The following is a 23,276-nucleotide window of genomic DNA, read 5'->3' as shown; positions in this document are numbered from 1 at the left end:
TCATAAAAACAAAAACCCAGAAGGTTAAGAAATTATCACTAAGTATTGAATGTAGACATGACACGATGATAGGAGCTGATTGGGATTAGCAAATAATCTGGGTTAATTCCTAATTCATACAATCCTAAGAGTTGATACGGCTCTTAGAGATGATCTGGTCCAGTATTACTGCCAATGTGAAAATTCTCTATAAAACCCCTGGGAGCACCAGCACCACGTGACTCTTACGTTGGAGGCTCTTGCTGGTTGGAATCAGTTCATTGGCTGTAAAGTTTGATCTTTAATTGGTAACTCTTTTTTTTTTTTTAATTTTTTTTTCAACGTTTATTTATTTTTGGGACAGAGAGAGAGCATGAACGGGGGAGGGGCAGAGAGAGAGGGAGACACAGAATCGGAAACAGGCTCCAGGCTCTGAGCCATCAGCCCAGAGCCCGACGCAGGGCTCGAACTCATGGACCGCGAGACCGTGACCTGGCTGAAGTCGGATGCTTAACCGACTGTGCCACCCAGGTGCCCCTTTAATTGGTAACTCTTAATCTTAGGTTGTTTCCAGGAAAATACAGTAACTCTCTTCATAAATATTTACAGCCAAATTTATACATGCTGACCACCCACTTTGTTTAAAAGGTAAAAATAATAAATTATGAGTACAAATTCTTCTACACTAGATGAATAGCTCCTTGAGGACAAGACATTATGCCTTATAACTCTTTAATTCTGACCTAAGCAGAGTGCCTTGCTTATATCAGGTTTTCAAATGTTTGCTGAGTGATGAATGAATAAATTAGTGAATGAATGAAATGAAATGAAACAAATGCCCATATTTAGAAATAGCACCTTGGCTGATTTCTTGCCTAAATTCTTAGTTCAGGAGGGAAAAAAAAGAATACTCAAATATCTGAAATATTTCTCTAAAACTTTATTCAAAGTTATTCACCTCACTGTTGATAAGGTGTACAGTTAATGCTCTGACAATTTCACCAGGCTTTTGCCCATTGCCGGCAATGGACTTTGAGAAACCCATTTCCTGACACCCAAAAGTTAAATTAACTCTTTTCAAAACATACCAAACTCCTAATACTTGTGAAAGTCTTACATGCACCATTTTCCCATTAATCTTTAAATGTGAACTTACATTATTAATCTACATCAGTAGATGTTAAAATGAAGTCATTTTAACAAATTATGACTGTACAAATCAAAATACCACTAGTTAATATTAGACAAGAGTATTTTACAAACACTACATTACATATTACCTTGCAATCTGAAACATTACAGTTCATATTTGTGTAAGTTTATCTGAGATAACTGAAACTTCACAGAATTTAACAGCAAATAAAGTTTAAAAAATTGAGTTCTGTACATTAGTTCCAACTATCTCTATGTTACAATCTATAAGGCTCATGTCATATTCAGCACCAAGAAGATCTACAAAACGATCTAACCAGTCTTCTTATTCATTCTATGTGATAGTTTTTGTTGGTTTTTTAAGGTGAAAGTCTAAAAAATGCTTTATAAATCCTACTTCCAGAACTTGAAATGGAATACTCTTTTTGGCTGGTCATACTATATAAAAACGTGGGTTGCAGTTTTTTGTTTTTTTTTGTTTTTTTCATTGAAAAGATACCCAAAAAAGAAAAAAAAAAAAGAAAAAAAAAAAGGAATACTTACACCATGAATTTAGGCTGTCAGTCTTTAAGTTGAATTCATAACACTGAAGCATCAGAAGTAACCTAATAATGCCCTGCCTCATCCTTCCATCTTGTTTTAAAAGTTTTAAAGGCAGCCAGAAAGATGTTTTACTTATTCTTCAAAATAAGGTGCAAAGAAGGATCCCAACACTTCCTCATACACAGCTCCACCGACATCTCAGTGTTGTTCAGCATAATCCACCTTGAGCCAACGATCCAGAAGCAGACCCAGAGGTACAGCCACAGCTCCCAGTGCAGCACGCTGTCTATGCCAAACGTCCACTCAACGCTAGCATCTCTCTGTTCACAGAGGTCATTGCAATAACTCATCCCTGCTGGCCTGGATTTAAAGCAACATTCCGGTTTCCAGAACCAGTGCCATATCATCCCAACTCTTCTCCCTCTTCAGGGTTTATAAATTATAGAAAAAGAGCAGGTTTGTCTTGCCATTTTTAAACAGGGTTTGTGCATATCACATTTTAAGACCATACGCCCTGAACTAGAAACTTTTTTCAAAAACCACAGGTACTTTCAGTAAGCTTGTTTGTTCAAAGTACAAAATTCTTATGTGTTTAAAAAAATTAAAATCGGAGACCAGTACCTCTGCTTTCTTCGCCCAAAGCGCACAATTCGTCATACCACATTTAAAAACTAAGCTTCATGCATACAAATGGCCAGAGAGGTATGAAGTTTACAGAGCCCTTAAACATCATTCCGGTACATTAAGCATTGGCTAGACCACGACAGGAAGCATGTTAGCAAATTGAGCAAAGAGACTTTCCCAAGAACACGATAGTTTTCCAGGCTCCATGTCAGTCACATAAAAAGTTACATAACATGTAATCCTTTAAAATTGTCCCCAGACATCCCATTCCCAGAACTGTTTCCATACATACCCCCCACCCGAACCCACACTGACTTAAGTCTTCCACTTCACACAATTATCTTAATGCTCCCCGTTACTAATGACAGCCGCTTCAGGTTCTGCCGCCGTTGCAGGGAGCCTTGGCACTTTCTTAGCAGGACTTGGAATGTGCTAAAATCGAAGGAAAAAGAGTTGTTGACTCCTTGGGGTTTTTTTAGAGATAGAGTGCTAATTAAAATTCTCATTAAAGAAAAATCTGAGAAAGGACAACTTTGGAGAGGTTGATGCTAAACACATATCCTATAGAACCTTTCAGGGAAGGAACTAAATAGCAATTCTTTACCTAATGGTGAAGTAATACACAAATACTCAGAGCGAGGGAGAGAAGACCACCGAGACCTTCCATACACAGTATTCTACTTGCTACTCTTGCGTTGCCAACTCTCACTCTAGCGCCACGACTTGCTATCTAATTTGTGTAAGAGCAAGAAGCGAGCCTATGCATTCATCAAGTTTGTGATGAGCAGATAAAATAAACAACTTCAAGGTCATAAAGTCCTTAGTTTAAAGCGTGGCCTTGACTTGGCAAATCATCTAACTTCTTGCAGCTTCATCTGTAGAATGGGGATAGCATCATTTACTCAAGATGGATTTTGTAAGGACTAAATCAGAAAATGTAAATAGGGGCGCCTGGATGGCTTAAGTCGGTTAAGCATCTGACTCTTGATTTTGGCTCGGGTCATGATCTCACAGTTCGTGAGTTCGAACCCGACATCGGGCACTGCGTTGACAACACAAAGCCTACTTAGGATTCTCTGTCTCCCTCTCTCTCTGTACCTCCCTGGTCTCTCTCTTGCTCTTAAAAACAAATAAACATTAAAAAAATAAAATGTAAATGAAGTTCCTAGCATATAATAGGAATTCAAATCACTGCTATTATTGTTGCTGCTTGACAATTTATAGAGATTTGACAATGGCCTGAAGAGACGACGGGGGCTCCTCTCTCACCAAGACATTACCACAAAATGAGCCTTCTCTCTACATCAGTTTTCCTTTAAATGTTGGTATTCTTAATAAAACCTAGTATTTACTATCCATTTTCAAACTGCTAATAATTTGAGTGCAAAGCACTTCATACAGTAGAAAATGGCACAGCTGGAATCCAACACCAGAGCCCTAGCTCTGAAATACTCTGCTTTCTCGACATTCCTTTAGGTGGCTCAGTCTCGGGTCCCCCGGAGATGTGGGGATGGAAATTTCTTACGCTGTCAAAGGCAGAGAACAAGCACGACGGGCTTTACCCACCTCAGTGGCTGTACTTGAATGCACAAGTCCCACTCCTTCCCCCAGGGTGTCGTCACTGGGAGAAGGGCGCCGGGCATAGGTCCTCCTGTGCTTCTCATCCACTCTGACCAAGTACCATGTTCCTTCAAAGAGTGAATCTACTGAACTCTGGGGAATATAGTTGACTAAAGGAAAGGAAGAGAATATGAAACGTTAGTTATGATATACAATTCACCTGGTAATAAAACTAGAGATAAAAAGTTGCATATTTCCCCACAATTTTTACTGATACCAGATTAGTATCGAATAAAGTCTAGATATCCTTATCTTACATGTAACATGTTTCATGTTATTAGAGCCCTCCAATAGGCTTTTGGGTATATACCTAAATGTTTAAACACAATTTGGTATTTTTACCCAAGTGATGAGTGTCCTCTCTGAGCTTCATGTTTTCAGCAAAGACATCTGGTGCCACACAAGTTCTTGAGTCAAGTCTTGATTTAAGATCACATAAACTTGCTGTTATTTTATCAAGAGCAGACCCTAAAACAGTAAACACCAAAATTAAAAGACAAAAGTAGCATGCCCCAAAGCCTGAACAAAATGCTACCAAATGGAAAAACAACTTTTTGTTCCTTGTAGAACTACCTGATATTGTTTAATTGAAAGATATGATAGTATTTGTTTGGTGCAGCCTCCCTATGACATTTGTTTGGTATCAGACAATAGACAAGTCAGGAAATCAGTGGGATCTGAAACTATAAGTAACTTGTCTATGGTCAATAAATGATCCAGTCTTAGAGTAATGCCAAGTCTTCCACCAGTTTTTCTCCATGTTTTGCTCCTTCCTACTCAGGGAAGGGACAAAAGTTTCTCAAAATATAAGCCAAAAACTCGAAAGCTATAAAAATCAAATATCTTAGTATAAAACCAAACCAAAAAGAAACGGTTTGCTATTACTCGTATGATCAGACTAAAAAGTTGCCTGTAGTAAACAGATATGCATCCCTTTCCCTACCTATATCCCCTGTTTATAAATGCTTTAAAACTGACACAAAGGATAAAAATAGTTACTTGCTGAAGAAGGAAAAGCCAAACACTATGCCATAATAAGATTTTTTTTTTTTTTTTTTTTTAATGGGGTGCCTAGGTGGCTCAGTCGGTTGAGCATCCGACTTCAGGTCAGGTCATGATCTTGACGTTTGTGAGTTCGAGCCCCACATCGGGCTCTCTGCTGTCAGCACGGAGCCGGCTTCTGATCCTCTATCCCCCTCTCTCTCTGCACCTCCCCCCTTGAGCTCTCTCTCTCAAAAATAAATAAAACCTCTAAAAAAATGTATTTTTTAAAACTGTTGGGGAGGAGGAAGTATAGTGCAGTGCTGTGTTCTTTCTTTCTTTTTCTTTCTTTATTTTTAGATTGAGAGAGAGAGAGAGAGAACACTCGTGATCAGGGGAGGGCAGAGGGAGACAGACAGAACCATAAGCAGGCTACAGGCTCAGTGCTCAGTACAGAGCCCAACATGGGGCTCCATCTCACAGACTATGAGATCATGACCTGAGCTGAAATCAAGAGACGGTCATTCAACTGACTGAGCCCCTAGGCACCCCGCCATAATAAGATTTTTTAAGCTCATTATATATTTTTTCTGACTCAGATGAGAGGGAAAAAGATCTCCCAACTCAGACATAATCCTGCCATTTATTTACCCAGTTAAGGCAGATCATTCAAGAGTAAAACTCTGGCGACGTTGAAAGAAGTGATGAAGATTCAAATGTAATTATCTGCGGGACAGATTCAAGCGCTCACTCGGGAAGCCCGCTGAATGGACCCTGGTATGGCAGCTTCTCGATACACACTTGTTGGGAGTGTTGGCATTTACCTGGTGTGGCATCTTGCGTAACTTTAAGGGAATACATGGTGGCAGCCAGGCCAGAACCGTAAGAGAACACACCGATCCTCTTTCCTGCCAGCTGCTGAGGCGTGTACCTGCGCAGAGGGAAGAAATGTCATGAAAAAGTCCCACTGGTCTAAAACTACAAGGTGTGGGAAGACTGAGTTGGGAGTCAAAATTCAGCCTGTAGGCGCAGGAACCCAACCTAGCGCTTTACAACAAGCACACTGGAAACAAGACTATTCGCCTCTTTGGGAATGATGGGGCTTTATGAAAGTCATCATGTCATAAAATGAGTTACTCTGCCAACCAGGGATTTACAGTTCAACTGCGGGTCAAGAGTAAGAAGACCACGAGAACAGCAGCCAGGAAAGCCAGTATGAAACGAAGTACCCGGGAGTAACTGCAGCCTCGTCCCATTTCTCTTTGGGTCAATGGACAGTAGGTAGAGAGCCTAGCAATAAAATGTCATCCTGTGACCTGCCAACAACATGCCTGCCAGCAGCTTCAGTCTTCGAAATTGAACATCCCCAAATGACAGGAGTGAAGCAGCCGAAATGGGTACTTACTGTGCCAGAACAGAAGCAAGGGAGCCATACACTGATGATGTGTACATATTTCCATTTTGATTTGACACAAGCAAAGATGCCTTTGTTTTCTGATTAAAGAGTTCAGAACTAGCCTTCATAAATGCCTTTTCCACATCTCTATCAAAGTAGGTATCTTCTAATTTAACATCCCTGAAAGATTAAGAAAAAAGACCATCTTACAATGCTCAAAGACTACATTTTTATTATACTAGTGGACGTAACTAATATTCTAATCGGTGTGTATGATTTAGTTTCCTTATTTATTAAAAGCCAAGTAGCAACATGCTAATGGTTATGGAAGATGTAACAGTTGCACACATACAGTCTTTTTGGTTGAAGTTTTTTATAATCATGTTAAGACAACTTAATTCTAGTGGGTTTATAAACTCACTAAAGCTTCGTCGCCACCAAGCTGAATACACTACTCTTTCAAGTCCATAATAATGTCTATTTAGTTAGAAAAGTCACGATATTACAGGAGCCAGGTCTTAAAAAGTTGAGTAGAATTTTATTAGACGTAGAAGGGCCACAGGCAAGAAGGAACAGGCATGGCATTCTAGGGAGCCCCAAGAGTGGGGAAAATGTGGAAGGAGTAGGAAAGGCGACTTTGATAGCGGCAGCGTGTGAGATGGGATGGGGCACAGGGACTTGAGAGGCAGGGAAAAGATTTCAGAGGCTGTAGTAGTAAGTATGAGCACTCATCAGGCTATATTATTATGGTGACAACAGGAACAGAGCTAAAAGGAGGAAATCAGAAAATATGAGAAATAACTAAAGAATTCATGTAGGTAAGCCACCACCTGTCTGGGACTCCGTTTCTTCACTAATGACATAGATGGGTTAGACTAGATGACTTTTAAGATCCTTTTGACTCTAAAATTTTCATGTCTATAAAAATAATGATACTCTCACACAGAAGGAAAAAAATCATAACAACTCCTCTTACCCAAAGGCTTCCAGGCCACTATAGGTACTGTTTTTATCTCTGTTCTGGTCATTAAGGAAGTCATTCAGCAACATCCGAGCTAGAGATTTCTGAACCAGCTTACAGTAGGGTGAGTGGAAGATCATGAAACCAAAATCATTCAAGGTAAAATCTCTATCATTTCCCTCTGAAAGAGAAACGCAAAGGAATTATGAAATTCATTTAAACCACTATCTTTGGAAGGCTGATTTTAGAACAAGGCTACGATGTTCTTATATCTTTAAAAAGCAACCAAAAATATACTGTATAATGAAATAATCTCTAATGGCTTAAAATGCAGATCAAAAAGACATCCAGAGATAGAACAATATCCACTACCACATCACTGTTTCCATACTTAAGAGTCTGTAATTAATTTAGTGGGTTGGGGCCAGCTTTTTCTGTTTTGGTTTTTTTTTTTAACCTTAGAGTATTTTTTTAATGAAAGACAATACAGTAGCAAATAGCAAACTGTATAACTCGTGGCATGGATAAGTAATTTCATGATATTTTTGTTTCCATTTAGCAAGCATAGACAAAGTAGAATGTACTTCTCACTATGGATCCTAATAAAAAGCTAGAAAATCACTGTATTGTTAAATACTGTTAAACAGTATGACATTTTACACAATGCAAGAATGCTTCTTCTCCAGGACCACCATGAATCTTACTATGTTATTCAATCTTACTATGTTATTCAATTTTTAACCCTCTCTCACAACCTCTATAAAGCAAAGTTAGTTTATGGAAAAAGCCTGATTTATATAATACTGTGTGTTTTAATAGCACTAATTCAAATACTGTACTGTTGAGTATATCTCAAGAAATTTTTTTAGGATTAAAAATAGAGATTAATGAGGACACTGAAAAAGCAAGTACGAATTCACAGGTCAAATGCAAACAACCTATGGAGCGGAGGGAGTCACTTCAGCAATTTATTTTCATTAGAGTTTGCTCTGGATCACAGTTGCAAACTAAAGCCTTATAAAAGTACCTCTCTCAAAAGATGAACAAAATTCAAGTTTTTTTATTTTGAAAGAGAGAGAGAGACAGAGAGAGACAGACAGACAGCACAAGCAGGGGAGGGGCAGAGAGAATCCTAGGTAGGCCATAGAGGGAGGGAGAGAATCCCAGGCAGGCTCTGTACTATAAGCTCAGAGCCCAACACAAGGCTCGAACTCATGAACCGTGAGATCCTGACCTGAGCTGAAATCAGGAGTCGGACACTTAATTGCCTGAGCCACCTAGGTGCCCCCAAGTCACTTTCTTTAACCCTAGTTTTAATTTTTTACTGAGGATAAATCTAAGTATTTTTGCATAGACATACCTCATTTCCAAAGCTTACCTGTTTTCCGAAATTACACATTCCCAAAAACTATGGGAAAATGCAATCTGGTAGGTGAGGAAGAAATGGTTAAAGGACACTCCTACAAAGCAACATCTCACTAAAGATACTTTAGTGAGTATCGCACTGCCCTCAACAGTATACCGCACTGATAAAGTATATCGCACTGCCCTCAACAGATACCAAAACCAAGGAGAATGGATGAAACCCACCTTTCTGCCACTGCGCACGGATCTTTTTGCGGTAGACAGCATAGCAGCGGTCTAATGCACCGAGGTAGCACTGTATGGAGAGTTTTCCATCTACTATAGGATATTCAGAAAGCATATCGGGCTTGTAAAAGTCATAGGCGTGTTGCATATGTGTCCCACGAAGTCCTATTAGAACAAAAAAGGAAGATGATATGTATTTCTGCTTCTTGATGTTTGTATGTTAGTAAGCATATCCCATTATATGGGGACTTTCCTTAATAATCTACTCTTGCCACTTGCAGTATAGAAATCACAAGGTGAGACCAACATGTAATTGAAATGAAACAACAGTATCCATGGATAGGCCTAAGACTTCTTTCACTGCAACATTTTACACAAGCTTCATATGTCTAAATGGGACATCACAATTGCTCTACTGAACTGAAAACAAATTAAACTTGTCACTAATGAGTGACTATGGACCAGTTGCTCTTTTTGGTTGTTACTTAAACCCATCTTACTTCTCTGTAAAATGAGAATGATGTTACTTACCTCATAAAATCGCTGTAAAGACTAAATACAATAACACAAATAAAGCACTGAGCAGGCAGTACCCGCATTTAATGAACACTCAGTAAATACCGGCTTCTGTTTCTGTTTTCAACTTTCTTGGCACACTTTGCTAATAAAAAAAGAAATGCTCTCTCAAACACTCACCTCGCTCAAAAATTAAAGGAGCATTTGGCCCAATGAGGAGAGCAACAGCTCCAACTCCCCCTGTAGGTCTAGCATTTCCTGTGGCATAGACAGCGATATCTCCTGCAACCACCAGGGCATACCGTCCTGAAAAATATTTTTGTTAATATATAAGAAGGTGATCACCACTATAAATATCACACATATAAACTGAAGTCTTCTATTTTTCTAGAATGTGCTTTCCTCATCTTTGGCAAAGAAAAAAATATTCCAAATTTTTATAATTTTGTCCTACATGATAAAGATAACAAGTTTATAATTCAGATAAATTGAAAGAGCTATATTTCTGAGCGTATTCAAACAAGCGTAACTGGCAAGATTGCACATGGCATTAATTAAAAGGTCGTTTGGGCCTATGCATCCTCAAGGAGAGTTTCTTTGGAATAACATGTAACATATAACATGTAACATACCATCCCAAGAGCTGGACTCAATCCAGTTAACAGCATTAAAGACAGCAGCTGTGCCTCCATAGCATGCATTAGTTGTATCTATTCCTTCTATATCTGTGTTCCCAGACTCCTCAAACAGCTGCATCAAATTAGTCTTCACGGACTTCGATTTGTCGATGATTGTCTCCGTTCCAACTTCTAAACGCCCAATGCAATCATACGAAAGGCTATTTCTCTCCATAAGATTCTGAACCACAGTCATGCAAAGAGAGTTGATATCTTCTCTATCGGTGCAGAAGCCCATTCTGGCCTGGCCCAAGCCAATAGTATACTTTCCAGCATCTACACCATCATACTTTTCCAACTCTGCTTGATCAACATATTGAGAAGGAAAATAGATCTCAAGGGCAACAATTCCCACATCTTTTGGCCAGCAGGCTTCTGCATTCGAAGGAAGTGACCCAGGCATGGTGAAAGAGCTTGAGAAAGAAAAACAGAAAAAAAATGTTGTTTTAGGTTATAAATTCCAGATTGTCAAGTTCAAACTTAAGACATCAACATTAAAAGTTCAACTATCACCCAAAATGTTAATTTAGTTTCTAAGTTTAGTATATTTTACTTAGGGCAGTCAAGTTTATTTTATAATAATAATAATAATTATTATTATTATTATTTTAATTGAAGTATAGCTGACATACAATGTTACATTAGTTTCAGGTGTACAACATAGAGATTCGACAACTCCATGCAATATGCTCTGCTCACAAGTGTAGCTACCATCTGTCACCACACAATGCTATTACAATACCACGGGCTATATTAGGGGCAATTTTAATACGTGAAAGTAGTCATTGTAGTATGAATGGAATACTATTATTTAAAATTACTGTCTTTTGGGGCGCCTGGGTGGCACAGTCGGTTAAGCGTCCGACTTCAGCCAGGTCACGATCTCGCGGTCCGGGAGTTCGAGCCCCGCGTCAGGCTCTGGGCTGATGGCTCAGAGCCTGGAGCCTGTTTCCGATTCTGTGTCTCCCTCTCTCTCTGCCCCTCCCCCGTTCATGCTCTGTCTCTCTCTGTCCCAAAAATAAATAAACATTGAAAAAAAAAAATTTAAAAAAATAAATAAATAAAATAAAATTACTGTCTTTTACAAAGATTTGCACCTGATTTAAAACTAGACCTTTTCAGGGGTGCCTGGCTGGCTCAGTTGATGGAACGTGCAACTCTTGATCTCGGAGTCATGAGTTTGAGCCCCATGCTGGGCACAGAGATTACTTAAAATAAAATCTTTAAAAAGCAAAAACAAACAAAACCCTGGACCTCTTTAGATTTAAGAAATGATTATTAAAGCTAAAGAAAACTCAAATAAGATCCTTCTGTTGTAAAGAACTATAAAGTAAAATACAATGACAATTAGTAATATGGTCCACAAATCAGAATTCAAGTACCTAATCCATTCCTGGCCACCCAAGAACGTTTAAATAAGTCAGTCAGTCACTCATCATAGATATATGGATTATTCACAGCTATTGACTTTAAGGGACTTTAAAAATTGTTAAATCAGGCGCGCCTGGGTGGCTCAGTCAGTTAAGCCTCTGAATCTTGATTTCGGCTCAGGTCATGGTTTCACAGTTCATGAATTCGAGCCCTGCACTGGGCTCTGCACTGCCAGTGTGGAGCCTGCCCGGGATTCTCTCTGCCCCTCCCTGCCTCTAAATAAATAAACAAACAGACAAACAAACTTAAAGAAAAGCCATACTATAGAAGTCCACCAAATCAATCCGTACAAGGCCCCTGTTATTATAAAGAACCCCACTCCCTCACCCAGAACCCATATGATTAAAATTTTAAGCAAAAATAAGTTCCAGGACCCATCACAGGGTGATATGCCAATATCCTATACTTTCTACAGCCAGTATATAGGCAACAAATGATCACAAGGTATCACTTAGCTTCTAAATCAGGGAAAAAAAAACTGATTCAAATTTGAAAACTGGTAATCCATATATTACTTATGTGGCATCTAGATAACACCTCTTAAAACCACCCCTTCTTGGGGCACCTAGGTGGCTCAGTCGGTTAAGCGGCCGACTTCGGCTCAGGTCACGATCTCGCGGTCCGTGGGTTCGAGCCCCGCGTCGGGCTCTGTGCTGACAGCTCAGAGCCTGGAGCCTGTTTCCGATTCTGTGTCTCCCTCTCTCTGACCCTCCCCCGTTCATGCTCTGTCTCTCTCTGTCTCAAAAATACATAAACATTAAAAAAAATTTTTTTTTAAAAACCACCCCTTCTTTTTTTTAAAAGGGCACTATAGAAAACTGTTGCCATACTATACATACTTTCAGTAGTTCCTAGATTTATTTACTAACAGTAAAATAAATGTGCTAGCCACTCAGCACCATTGCTACGTGCCTGCCTACGGGCAAGTCACATGACCTACCAGAGTCTCAATTTTTTTAAGAGATTGTATTCATTAAGAGAAGTTATTCTAAATTATTTCTCACAGGGGAGAATTTAATAGAGGGAAATGGTTTCAAATGTGTTGGCTGGGCTAGAGGAGCAAAAAGGGGAAGGTGGTTATTCAAATCCCCAGAGCTCACACTCCTGCTGAAGCCGCTGGGGCTGTCAGCACTAGCACCTCTGCTGCTGAGCTAGAGCCAAGATACCCCTCCCATCCCAACCCTTCCTGCCACCGCCACTGACAACAACAAGACCGCCCCTTCTTCCCACCTTCCAATCTCTCTTGAGTACTTCCATGGGCAGTCTACCCAGAACCCAGCCGGCACAGGAGTCAGAGGAATATAGTCGTCAGGCTTTGAAGAATGGCACAGCCTGTTAGTTTTAGAGAAAGAACCTTTTCTTTGTTTAAACTTCCACAACTTGGGGAGCCGGGGTGGCTCTCAGTCAGTTGAGCATCCAACTCTTGATTTCAGCTCAGGTCATGATCTCGTGATTGGTGGGTTCGAGTCCTGCACCAGGCTCTGTGCTGACAGCATGGAGCTTGCTTGGGATTCTCCATCTCCCTCTTTCTCTGCCCCTCCCCCGCTCTCTCCCAAAATAAATAAACTTAAAAAAGATAAACTTCTACAACTCAATTTCCTTTTTAGGCATCACACAATTGGAAGGTGCTATTTAGGTGACAGAATTTCACGTTTTCGTTGACCTAAAGGTCTTAGCTTATGAGAGTTACCTGGGTCCTACCTGGGTTCACCAACCTTCTACAGCATTGACCAACTCACTACTTTGACTCCTAAACGTGAAAATAAGATCCTATATTTATGTCATTTGTCCCCTGCCACTCTGCAAACTCTGGTATATTATCAGGTATAACGAATTACAAACTACGGCCATAGTGAGTTGTTAATTATGGAAATCTTGACAGAATATCTAAAACAGAGAGGTTATCCTTAAATCATGTAATAATCTACTCTGAGCCCATAAGCCATCAAGTCATGAGTATATTAAAACTTAAAAAATAAGCCCCTAGAGATATAATCACAAAATCTAAGTTAAAGGTCTTAAGAGTGGGGCGCCTCGGGGGCTCCGTCAGTTATGTGTCTGACTCTTGATTTCAGCTCAGGTCATGATCACACAGTTGTGGGATCAAGCCCCCCAACGTCAGGCTCTGCACTGACAGCACAGAGCCTGTTTGGGATTCTCCCCGCCCCTCCTCCGCTCATGCTTACTCTCTCTAAAAATAAACAAACATTAAAAAAAAAAAAAAGGGGGGGGGCGCCTGGGTGGCGCAGTCGGTTAAGCGTCCGACTTCAGCCAGGTCACGATCTCGCGGTCCGTGAGTTCGAGCCCCGCGTCAGGCTCTGGGCGGATGGCTCGGAGCCTGGAGCCTGTTTCGATTCTGTGTCTCCCTCTCTCTCTGCCCCTCCCCCGTTCATGCTCTGTCTCTCTCTGTCCCAAAAATAAATAAAAACGTTGAAAAAAAATTAAAAAAAAAAAAAAAAAGGTCTTAAGGGATATCATTGAATCTTCCTTCTAAATACAAGAATCTTATGTATATGTTTTTTTATTCACCTAAACAATGACAACATGTTATATGCCGAACATTTGGGACCAGTTTCATAGGAGATAACCCTTGCCCTTTCAAATAAATATTCACCACCTTGTGTGTAAGATACAAACACCTAATACTAAACAAGTGAAACAGCAGAGACAGTCAGATTATGTTATGGAGAACTACCCAACCCAACCTGGTGGCGGGGCAAGAGTGGGGAGAGAGGCTTCTTGGTTACTGGTGCTGACTTGAGTCTTAGGAATGAGTAAGGAGTAATCAGTAAAGCTCTACAGAAGCAAATGGTGGTAGAAGATTTTCAACAGGGTGAACAGCATACATAAAGGCACAGAGCAAAGAACTATGAAAAGTTTTACTAATTTACTAAGTGAAATGTGAGGCCCAGGGAGTAGATCAGACAAGTAATACGTCAGTAGAACTAGGTCAGGGTCAGGTCATAACAGTTCTGCTATGCTAATGGTAAGGAGCTTCGACTTCATCATAAAGACATTAAGGTGCCATCAAGGTTTTAAACAGGAGTGACCTGGGTCATATTAGTGTTCGGATCAGTGTTTTTCCAACTCTGGAAATCAATTTAGTGGGTGGCAAACAACATTTTTTAAAATGTAATAGTAAAGGACAGAAAATATCAGATTGCATGGCACACAGTAAATTTAAGAAGTTTTTCATGAAAATTATGTTTCAATTATTCACACATACCCTGGGTTGCAATATAAAGTATATTTCTTACTGAGGGTCATGGTCAAAAATTTTGAGAGTCAACATTTTGCACAATCACTGGTGCTGTGTAGAGAACAGATGTGAGTTAGGGAGCAGGTACAGCAGTCCAGAGAAGACAGGTCATGAACCAGAGCAATTACTACATGATGGGTGAAGAAAGAACAGCTTCAAAAGATATGGAAGCAAAAAACTAGCAGAAATTGTGATTGACTAGAAGTTAAGAAAAGAAGGAAGTGTTTAGGATGGCTCCCAGATTTCTATCCTCAACCGTCATGACTAGACAGAAATTCTGTCAAATTGGCTACATTAACAGAGAGGCATCTGTTTTCTTCTTCTATTCTTTCCCCTCTTACTTGGAAACCTAGCAGTTTATGATCATCTAAACTGCGTTACACTGAAGTTGAAATAAAGACATAATGGAACTAAAATGTCACTAGGCAGATTCTCAGTTTATAGTAACATAACATGAAGTCCTCTGCATAATCCACAGAAAAGAGTTCTATAACTAGTGTTTAAAAACAAAGACCAGTCCATATCCCTAGAAGAGGAACCCCTCCTACATGCTATCCTCGAAGTCACCAGGGGCAGGAGGATCACCCACCTTCCCAGCCTTTCCCACAAGCTGACACTTTAGGTTCTTTACAACTCTCCAAACTGCTCTAAACATCCTGAGGACACTGTGATTTCCCTTGCCTGGCCCAACAGCTTGCAACGCTTTTGGAAAGAAAATGGACAAATATATACAATCTTCTGAAGGTATAAACCAGTTTATAAGAAGCCATAATGCAAGGCTTTGATCCCAGAATTAATCCATATTTACCATAATCTGACCAGCTCTGATCAGTTCTTATATTACGGTACTTAAGAAATAAGGTATAACTGTTATTCTTTAAAAAAAATTTTTTTTTCAATGTTTATTTATTTTTGGGACAGAGAGAGACAGAGCATGAACGGGGGAGGGGCAGACAGAGAGGGAGACACAGAATCAGAAACAGGCTCCAGGCTCTGAGCCATCAGCCCAGAGCCTGACGCGGGGCTCGAACTCACGGACCGCGAGATCGTGACCTGGCTGAAGTCGGACGCTTAACCAACTGCGCCACCCAGGCGCCCCTAACTCTGTTATTCTTAAACCTCCGAGGGGTTAACTAAGTACCTTGTTTCATTTGGGGTAAAAAATGTAGCTTAACTAACCCACTCACATCAGGTTGAAAGTCAATCATGACCCTAATCTTGGTATGGAAAAAGTTTTACAGTATCTGACTCAATCAATATTGCTCATTGTTTGAGGGGTTTTGATGGCCAAGATGTTTATTATATTCCCAATAAAAAGCCATCTAATTTGAAATATTTAGCTTTTGGTTGAAATTAAGGGAGAGTAAGATTAAGTAGGAAAAGAATGAAAAATTAATACAAGGAAGTAATTGCTTCCATGGCATTTCAAACAACAAAAAATATGGTATAGTTTCTGAACTGTAATCTTTACTTTTAACTATCCTATTAAGCATGTGCTCTTGTGTTGTCCTCTCAATGCTCTCTGAAGCAGGCCAAAAATAAATTATAAAAAGGAAAAGAAAAAAGCCAGCTAAAGATCTCAGATTTTCACATTATGGTGTTAACTCCATACAGAATGGGTTAATTCGCTATTCTAAATACCACAAAAAAACTCTAAATAGAATATAGTTTAAAAATCTGACAGTTTAGGGATGACTGGGTAGCTCAGATGGTTAACCATCTGACCCATGATGTCAGCTTGGGTCATGGTCTCACAGTTGAGGGATCGAACCCCACATCGGGCTCTGTCGGGTCTGCACTGAGCATGGAGCCTACTTGGGATTCTCTCTCCCCTCTCTCTCAGCCCCTCCCTCACTCGCACGTCTCTGTCTCTCTCAAAATAAATGAACTTAAAAAAAGATCTGACAGTTAAAAAATCCCCTTCAAATATTTTTAACCTTTTGCCCATAAAAAGGTACTTCGTTATTTTTCAGAGCACTGTATGTGCAATTAAAAAATATGTAAGTGGGATAATGGGGATTCTATTCTGCATTTATAATAAAATACAGAAATTTTCTTTCAAAATTTTAAAAAGGAGAGAAAAGGCACACTTTTTTAAAAAATCAGTTTCTAGATTTTAAACATCAGTCTGACAATCACAAAATTGAATGGTCTCCCAAGGCACTACAGCATTAACTCGTGTTTAAAGATAAGGTATAACTCTGTAATAGATTTTAAGAATGTGTGGGGCACACAAATGGTTATTAGCCCTGGGATGAAAATTAAATCTCCCCCTTCCGTTGGAGAGGAACACTTTCCTTCGGCAGCACGACAGGATGCCATACCTGTGTGAGGGATAAAGGACTGTAGTCTCCAGGTCTGTCACTCTGGTTCCTCCTTCAGGCGCTAGGAATTTCAAATAAGAACTTCTTTTAAAGTCATAAACCACCACACGAATTCAAATAATGACTCCAATTCCAAGTGTGTTCAAATAAGCATTTCCTTGCCCAATCACATGCCATAGAACAAATTTGACTTTGCTTGGAAAAATGGTACTTAAAGCTTATTAAACATCTCCACCTTATTTCATTAGTGCTTATAATGGTAGGTTCGGTCCCGGTAATGACCTGACATACGAAGTTCGTATTACCGATTCAGGTTTTAAATCAAGTGTGATGCTGGGAGAGTTGTTAGTTGTCTTTACTAACTTTGCATTATTAAGAATTGAAGGAAAGAAATATCAATAAGTTGTACAGGACTAGCAAGCTCTGGAGTAATGAGATCGATACATTCAAGAGCTTGCTCTACACTTTTAAGAGTTGGTGGCTTTAGTGATTTGTGCCTCTTTGAGCTTCAATTTCCTCTTCTATAAAATGGAGTGAAGGGACTCCTGGGTGGCTCGGTCAATTAAATGATCCACTCTTTGATTTGGGGTCAGGTCATAACTGCACGGGTTCATCAGATTGAGCCACATATCCGCTCAGCACTGGGGCTCAGTGCAGACAGTGTGGAGCCTGCTTGGGATTCTCTCTCTCCCTCTCTGCCCCTACCCTGCTCATGTTCATTCTCTTGTGCTCTCTTTGTCTCAAAATTAATAAATAAGCTTAAAAAATGTTTTGTAATATCAAGCACCAACTCATCATTATCCTAGTTCTTAGAATTTTTCAAATGAAATATGTATCTTTCTAGCAAGACCTAATTACCTTCCTGTATTTAATCTTGTGCTCCTAGTTTTCAACAGGTCCGCCCTCACCCTTCCCAACTTTTTAAAAAGTAATTTTCCCTATAGTGCTTGTGTTAAAAAGATAAGCATGCAGTATCAAGACAAACGAGCATCATTTAAATTATGTGGAAATGCAATAGGAAGGTGACACTGGAGCGCTTTCTTCAGGCCATCTGTTCTGAAGGAGTATTGCTCGAGACAATAGTTCCTATATTAACGAAAACACAATTACCTTTTCTCTCTATGTAATTATTGGCAAACTTAGCGTCTGCCCTTGACTGATTAACCAGAGACCGCATTCAGTAGTCTGAATTATTTTTAGTAAATAATTTAGTAAAGATTTATTTCTTTTACATGATTACATTTAAGAGCTCCTCCCAGATTTAGTTCCTTTTATTTCATTAAGTTTAACCCCCCCACCCCAAATAAATAAACCCTGATAAGACTACTACATTCCAAAAAATCTCTTTGGGGCACCTGGGTGGCTCAATTGGTTAAGCATCCAACTTTGGCTCAGGTCATGATCTCACAGTTCGGTACGTGAGTTTGAGAACCACATCGGGCTCTCTTCTGTCAGTGCAGAGCTCACTCCAGATCCTCTCCTCCCTCTCTCCCTGCCCCTCCCCTGCTCATGCTCTCTCAAAAATAAAAAACATTAAAAAAAAAAAAAAAACTTTTCAAAAGATCTCTTTGATTACAGAATTATACATACACTTTGAGAAATAACCTGCATTTTGTTCTTTGCTATTTCAATTATGCTTTTGTAACTTGCAAATTAAGCAGACCACAGGGACTAGTCCTCACTGGTGAGGGGAAAACATGATTCCCCTTCCATGTTGAGACTATTTAAATAACTTAGTAATATTTCTTCTTGAAACCATGTAGGCATATGTATTTGACACTATTTTCCCAAGGAAATTTCTCCTGAACTTCCAATATTCCCTCTTTCAATTTTGATTATTTAAATTCGGGGGGGGGGGGTGGGGGGAGACAGGCGGAGAGAAGAGGAGGGGAGGAGGAGAAAGGGGAGCAAGAGAAAGAGAGGAGAGGGAAGAGAAGAGGGGAAAGAAAAGGAGACAGAGAAAAGGGCATTAGAGCAAAGAAAGAAACACAAGAAAAAAGATTCACAGAGGACTGCTGTGCTACTTAAGCTCCCAGGAGAAGAAGAGGCCAGGAGACCAGGAAAGGAAATGGAGGGTGTAAATGCCACTTTGGGGAATAACCCCTTAGAAAGGGATTTCCTTTCTCTTCTGCAACTGCTAGAAGGGTTCTCTATCCTGACTGAAACAGCAAGGCCAAAGTCTCCAGCTGACCATCAGCTTATTTTTAACACAAGGTCCCTTCAGGACAAATCATGGAGCAGCATGGGTCAGGATAATAAGCAGTTAATAAACCGCAAGCGGCTGGCTGGGCACTGTTACCACAAAGCCTGTTTGGAGCCTCCAGAGGCCCAATATAGGCACTTCTAGTTTGGCAAAGATTAAAACTGAAAACTGCTGAGACTGCCAGGGCCAACCAGGTTCATGCAGTGATGCTTTCTCCTGGGGTTTATTCAGAGTTCTGAATTCCATCTTTGGCATCCCTCTACAGCCTTGATTCAAACAAGTAGTCAGAAAAGTTCACCCAGCACACAGTTTGGTCCATGATAAATGGTAAGCAGTTGCCTGCTGATCTTTTTCGCTATAAAAGGAGAGAAATCCAGGACACCCTTTCTCATGAGAAAGAGCTGGCCATCTTTCCCCCTTAGGAGCAAGCAAGCAAAACTACGGTGAAGGCTTTGGCAACGGCTGTACACTCTGGTCTAGTTCTCTAAGTAAAAAACAGACATTCCTAACTCTCCCCAGAGTTACTGGTCTGCTTATAAATTCTACTCCTATTTCAAGGCGCTGTTCTAAGCTGCCTCTTCCAGCAAGGTTTCCTAGAGTTTTCTCATCAGGGTCCCGCACTTCTACAGCAAGTATGTGATTCACTCAAAGTCTTCATATTCTACTCTCAATGGAAAACTAGTTATTGACAGTCTTCTTATCCATACTAGATTCCTAGGCTCCTAATGGGAGAGGGGGTGTATTTTGATTCTTTTGAAATCCCTTTGAGACCTTGGAGTAAAGGGCATTCTACTGCCAGTTTTTGAGTAGCTAAATTTGGAGTTATCACAATTAGAGGACAAATCGTTTAGATTCAAGTACACAGAGCAGCCCTCATTAGTCAGTTCCTTTTGCTATCGGTTTGTAAATGAGCTGCAGCCCCAAATAGCGCCTAGAAGGTGTTTCAGAAGAGTGGCTTTCTACTGAAAAATGTAAGGAGTCTGTTGGTCTTAGCAACATTCCCGTATGTATACATCCCCAGGCACACACCCTGCCAAGATGAAGACTGAGCTCCTCTACTCTATCTACACTCGATTGACAGACAGCAACTGATCATCACATGCCAAGTGTCAGAATGAATAGATTATTAAGAATTGAGTCCTACCACCCTCTCATTAGATTGGGTAACATGTTTTCAAACCTTCTGAATCCATACCACCATCTTGAGAAACATAAAAATATCACACCCTTCTATTTGGTTTGTTAGAAACCCAACATAAAATTATAAGACTCTGTTCCTTTCTACATGAAACTAAATATAGATTCTGAATATATAGCCAATCAAATTCCTCGAACCAGAACCTCAACTGCATCTCCTTTCAGCTCCACTGCTTTATGGGTTTAAATAATTTTAGGGTACCCAGGAAACACACATTACATCAATATCAGGGTTTTGAACTTCCTTCCAGAAAAGCTAGCTAAAATCTCAATTCAATCAAAAAATCTTAGTCATTCCCACAGTTAAGAATAACAGTGTATTCCATTTGCAACTATGTGGATGGAACTAGAGGGTATTATGTTATGGTAAGTGAAATTAGAGAAAGACACATATCATATGACTTCACTCATAAGAGGAATTTGAGATACAAAACAGATGACCATAAGGGAAGGGAAGCAAAAATAGTATAAAAACAAGGAGGGGGACAAAACATAAAGACTCTTAAATACAGAGAACAAACTGAGGGTTGCTGGAGGGGTTGTGGGTGGGGGGATGGGCTAAATGGGTGAGGGGTATTAAGGAAGACATTTGTTGGGATGAGCACTGGGTGTTATACACAGGGGATGAATCACTGAAATCATTATTGTACTATATGCTAACTAACTTGGATGTAAATTAAAAATAAATAAAATAAAAAAGAATAACAAGGTATAAAAGCACTCTAGATAAATACTTAAACAAAATGAAAAGCAAGGCCCAGAAACTACCAGTAGATGATGTGGCCTCTTATGGCCTCAAACATAATATCCCATAATTTCTCCCCACTGGAAACACCCTCCTGAGAACTGGGGTTCCTGACTAAACTAGAACTGAATAAAGGATAAACCTACACATTTAGGAGAAAGAGACTTGCAAAGGTTAAACACTAAGGAAATAAAGTCTTTCTCCTCTTCCATAAAATATGCTATCCCTACCCTCCTCACCTGCACAAAAATAACTGAAATTTTAAAAACAAAGTTTTGATCAAAGAAAGAACACAAACGGCTTAGACGTCTCAAGATGCAAAGAACCATTTGGCACAGATCCATGTTAAGGACTTCCAATCCGCCTTCTAACAGAATCTGTACAATGAAAGCCCAAGCTCCATCGCAGAAGGAAAAACCTGTTAACTATATGAGCACTTCCATTTGTCTTAATTTTGTCACGTATCCTGCCACTGTTTTTCATAGTTCATCCGTGCAATCGAGCAAATGTTACTTAGCAGCAGCCAGAACATTTCCTTCTACTGCAGCTGGATGACAAGAGCATCAGGAGCAGGGAAGACATGCCCCAGAGGTGAGCCTCGGAAAAAAAGCCTGTGATGGCCAAGGCCATAGGGCAAACATGACAACCAGAGACAATCTCATTATCTGTTGTCCAAATCCCTCCTCCAGGGTAGGTGAGAGTAATCTTTTTCTCCACCACAGGTCAAAGCAGGACGCACGTTTTTCAAAGACACCATATACTTGGCTTTGAAATGTCCCTGGCTTAATCCAAAACCCACTGTGTGTGAAGGCCCTGTGGGTGCCTGCCCATTACATCACCGTATCAGGTCGGGCTGGCCCCGAAGCTATTAGCAGGAGGGAGGTACGGGATTTCTGAACACCAAGGAAACCTTTTTTTTTTTTTTTTTAATATGGGCATAAAAAATATGGAGGCGGGAAGGTGGGAGGCGGAATCTGTGATATCTGAAGCAAGCTGCCTGAAGCAGTCAAGAGCCCAAGTATTCCTCCAGGCTAAATCACGGTTGTGATGCTTTCTTGCACCTGAGCCAGGGAACAAAAGTTATGCCCACTTCCCAGCAACTCTCTATATGTGGCTGCAGGAGGACACACCCACTTGCCAACCTACAAGCCTCCATCTAATTATAATCTTCCCCATCCTTCGGCGTCCACCCTTAACCCAAAGCTCCAGGAACGTCCTGGCAGCCCAGCTCATCTTTCCCTCCTGATGCGCCTCCCTGCCCCCAAATCCCCTCCCGGCGATCACAGCCACGTCCCCGGCACCTCCAGCACCTGGCTATGTCATTCAGAACCCTAGCCCTCAACGCCCCTTCGCCTTCTCCCTTTTGCGACTCCTCGGCCCCTCGTCAGACCTACCGCGGTGAGAGCCCCAGGGCCCCTGGCAGGGGAGGCCCCTCATGGCCCTGCTCGCGGCGCCCCTTCCTCTGGGGCCGGGTCCATACCTCCTCCCCACCCGAACCAAGCAGGACCTCCTACGGGCCTAGTTAAGGACACCGCCTCGGCCCGGCCCTCACCTCGCCCGCCCGCCCGCCCGCAGCGCCGCAGCAATTTAGCTCTCTTCCGCGCGGGGCACTCACCCAAACGTGACCTCCGGGTGGTGGTCGCGGAAAGGGAGCGAGCCACGAAAGGGCAGTACGCGGGGTCTCCCCTCCACCACCAGCTTTATAGCCGCCGACCCACCCGACTCCGGCAAGGCCGGCAGTCGGTGGGAGGCTGGACAGTGGTTCCAGCAGCCAATCGTGGCCCACAGAGTAGCCCGGCAGTGCCCGCCCCCCAGCCCGGCTTCTACCAATCCGAAGAAAACTAGAGGCGGGATCTTGCTAGGGTTTTCCCTCGTGGCTGGAAGGGCGGGGGAAGGGGCGGGGATAAAGTTGGAGGGCCGAGGAAGTGGGGTGAGAGAGTGACGTGGGGTGGCCCGAGAGCCGGCCTGCCAATTACAGAGCGGCGAGAGACAGCGAGAGCCAACAGGAACGGAGTGAGAGGTTCTCCGACCAATGGGAGTTTAGTGAGAGGAGACGGGAGCCAATGAGGTCTCCGCGT

At 41.1% G+C, this 23,276-nt stretch overlaps 1 protein-coding gene across 2 annotated transcripts; it reads right to left on the bottom strand.

Annotated features, from left to right (window-relative positions):
* Window positions 1–904: 904 nt before the first annotated feature.
* Window positions 905–22,935, bottom strand: HMGCS1 (3-hydroxy-3-methylglutaryl-CoA synthase 1). 2 transcript variants are annotated; one of them, XM_047092965.1, is made up of 11 exons: window positions 22,814–22,935; window positions 17,054–17,114; window positions 9,995–10,452; window positions 9,543–9,668; window positions 8,847–9,011; window positions 7,272–7,437; window positions 6,305–6,475; window positions 5,724–5,830; window positions 4,261–4,386; window positions 3,865–4,028; window positions 905–2,730 (listed from the first exon to the last, which is right to left on the bottom strand). In XM_047092965.1, the coding sequence occupies exons 3-11, from the start codon at window positions 10,440–10,442 to the stop codon at window positions 2,641–2,643; spliced, it is 1,563 nt and encodes a 520-aa protein (XP_046948921.1). In that variant the 5' UTR covers window positions 10,443–10,452; window positions 17,054–17,114; window positions 22,814–22,935; the 3' UTR covers window positions 905–2,640. The 2 variants fall into 2 exon arrangements, with proteins under 2 accessions (XP_046948921.1, XP_046948929.1); XM_047092973.1 differs by lacking the exon at window positions 17,054–17,114.
* Window positions 22,936–23,276: the final 341 nt, after the last annotated feature.

Source organism: Lynx rufus, unplaced genomic scaffold (genome assembly GCF_022079265.1).
Source record: "Lynx rufus isolate CCGP_SWC_20201006 ecotype Redwood Valley unplaced genomic scaffold, mLynRuf1.p SCAF_1, whole genome shotgun sequence".
NCBI lineage: Eukaryota > Metazoa > Chordata > Mammalia > Carnivora > Felidae > Lynx > Lynx rufus.
Note: the sequence above shows the minus strand (reverse complement) of the source record. Positions and strands in the feature narration are given on the sequence as shown.

Excerpts from the sequence above, each read along its gene's own strand:
- HMGCS1 (XM_047092965.1), bottom strand. The coding sequence starts at position 10,442 with ATGCCTGGGTCACTTCCTTCGAATGCAGAAGCCTGCTGGCCAAAAGAT. Across the intron at positions 9,669-9,994 it reads TGAGTCCAGCTCTTGGGATG|GACGGTATGCCCTGGTGGTT; the intron begins GTATGTTACATG and ends AATATTTTTCAG. Across the intron at positions 5,831-6,304 it reads CTTGCTTCTGTTCTGGCACA|GTACACGCCTCAGCAGCTGG; the intron begins GTAAGTACCCAT and ends CCCTCTGCGCAG.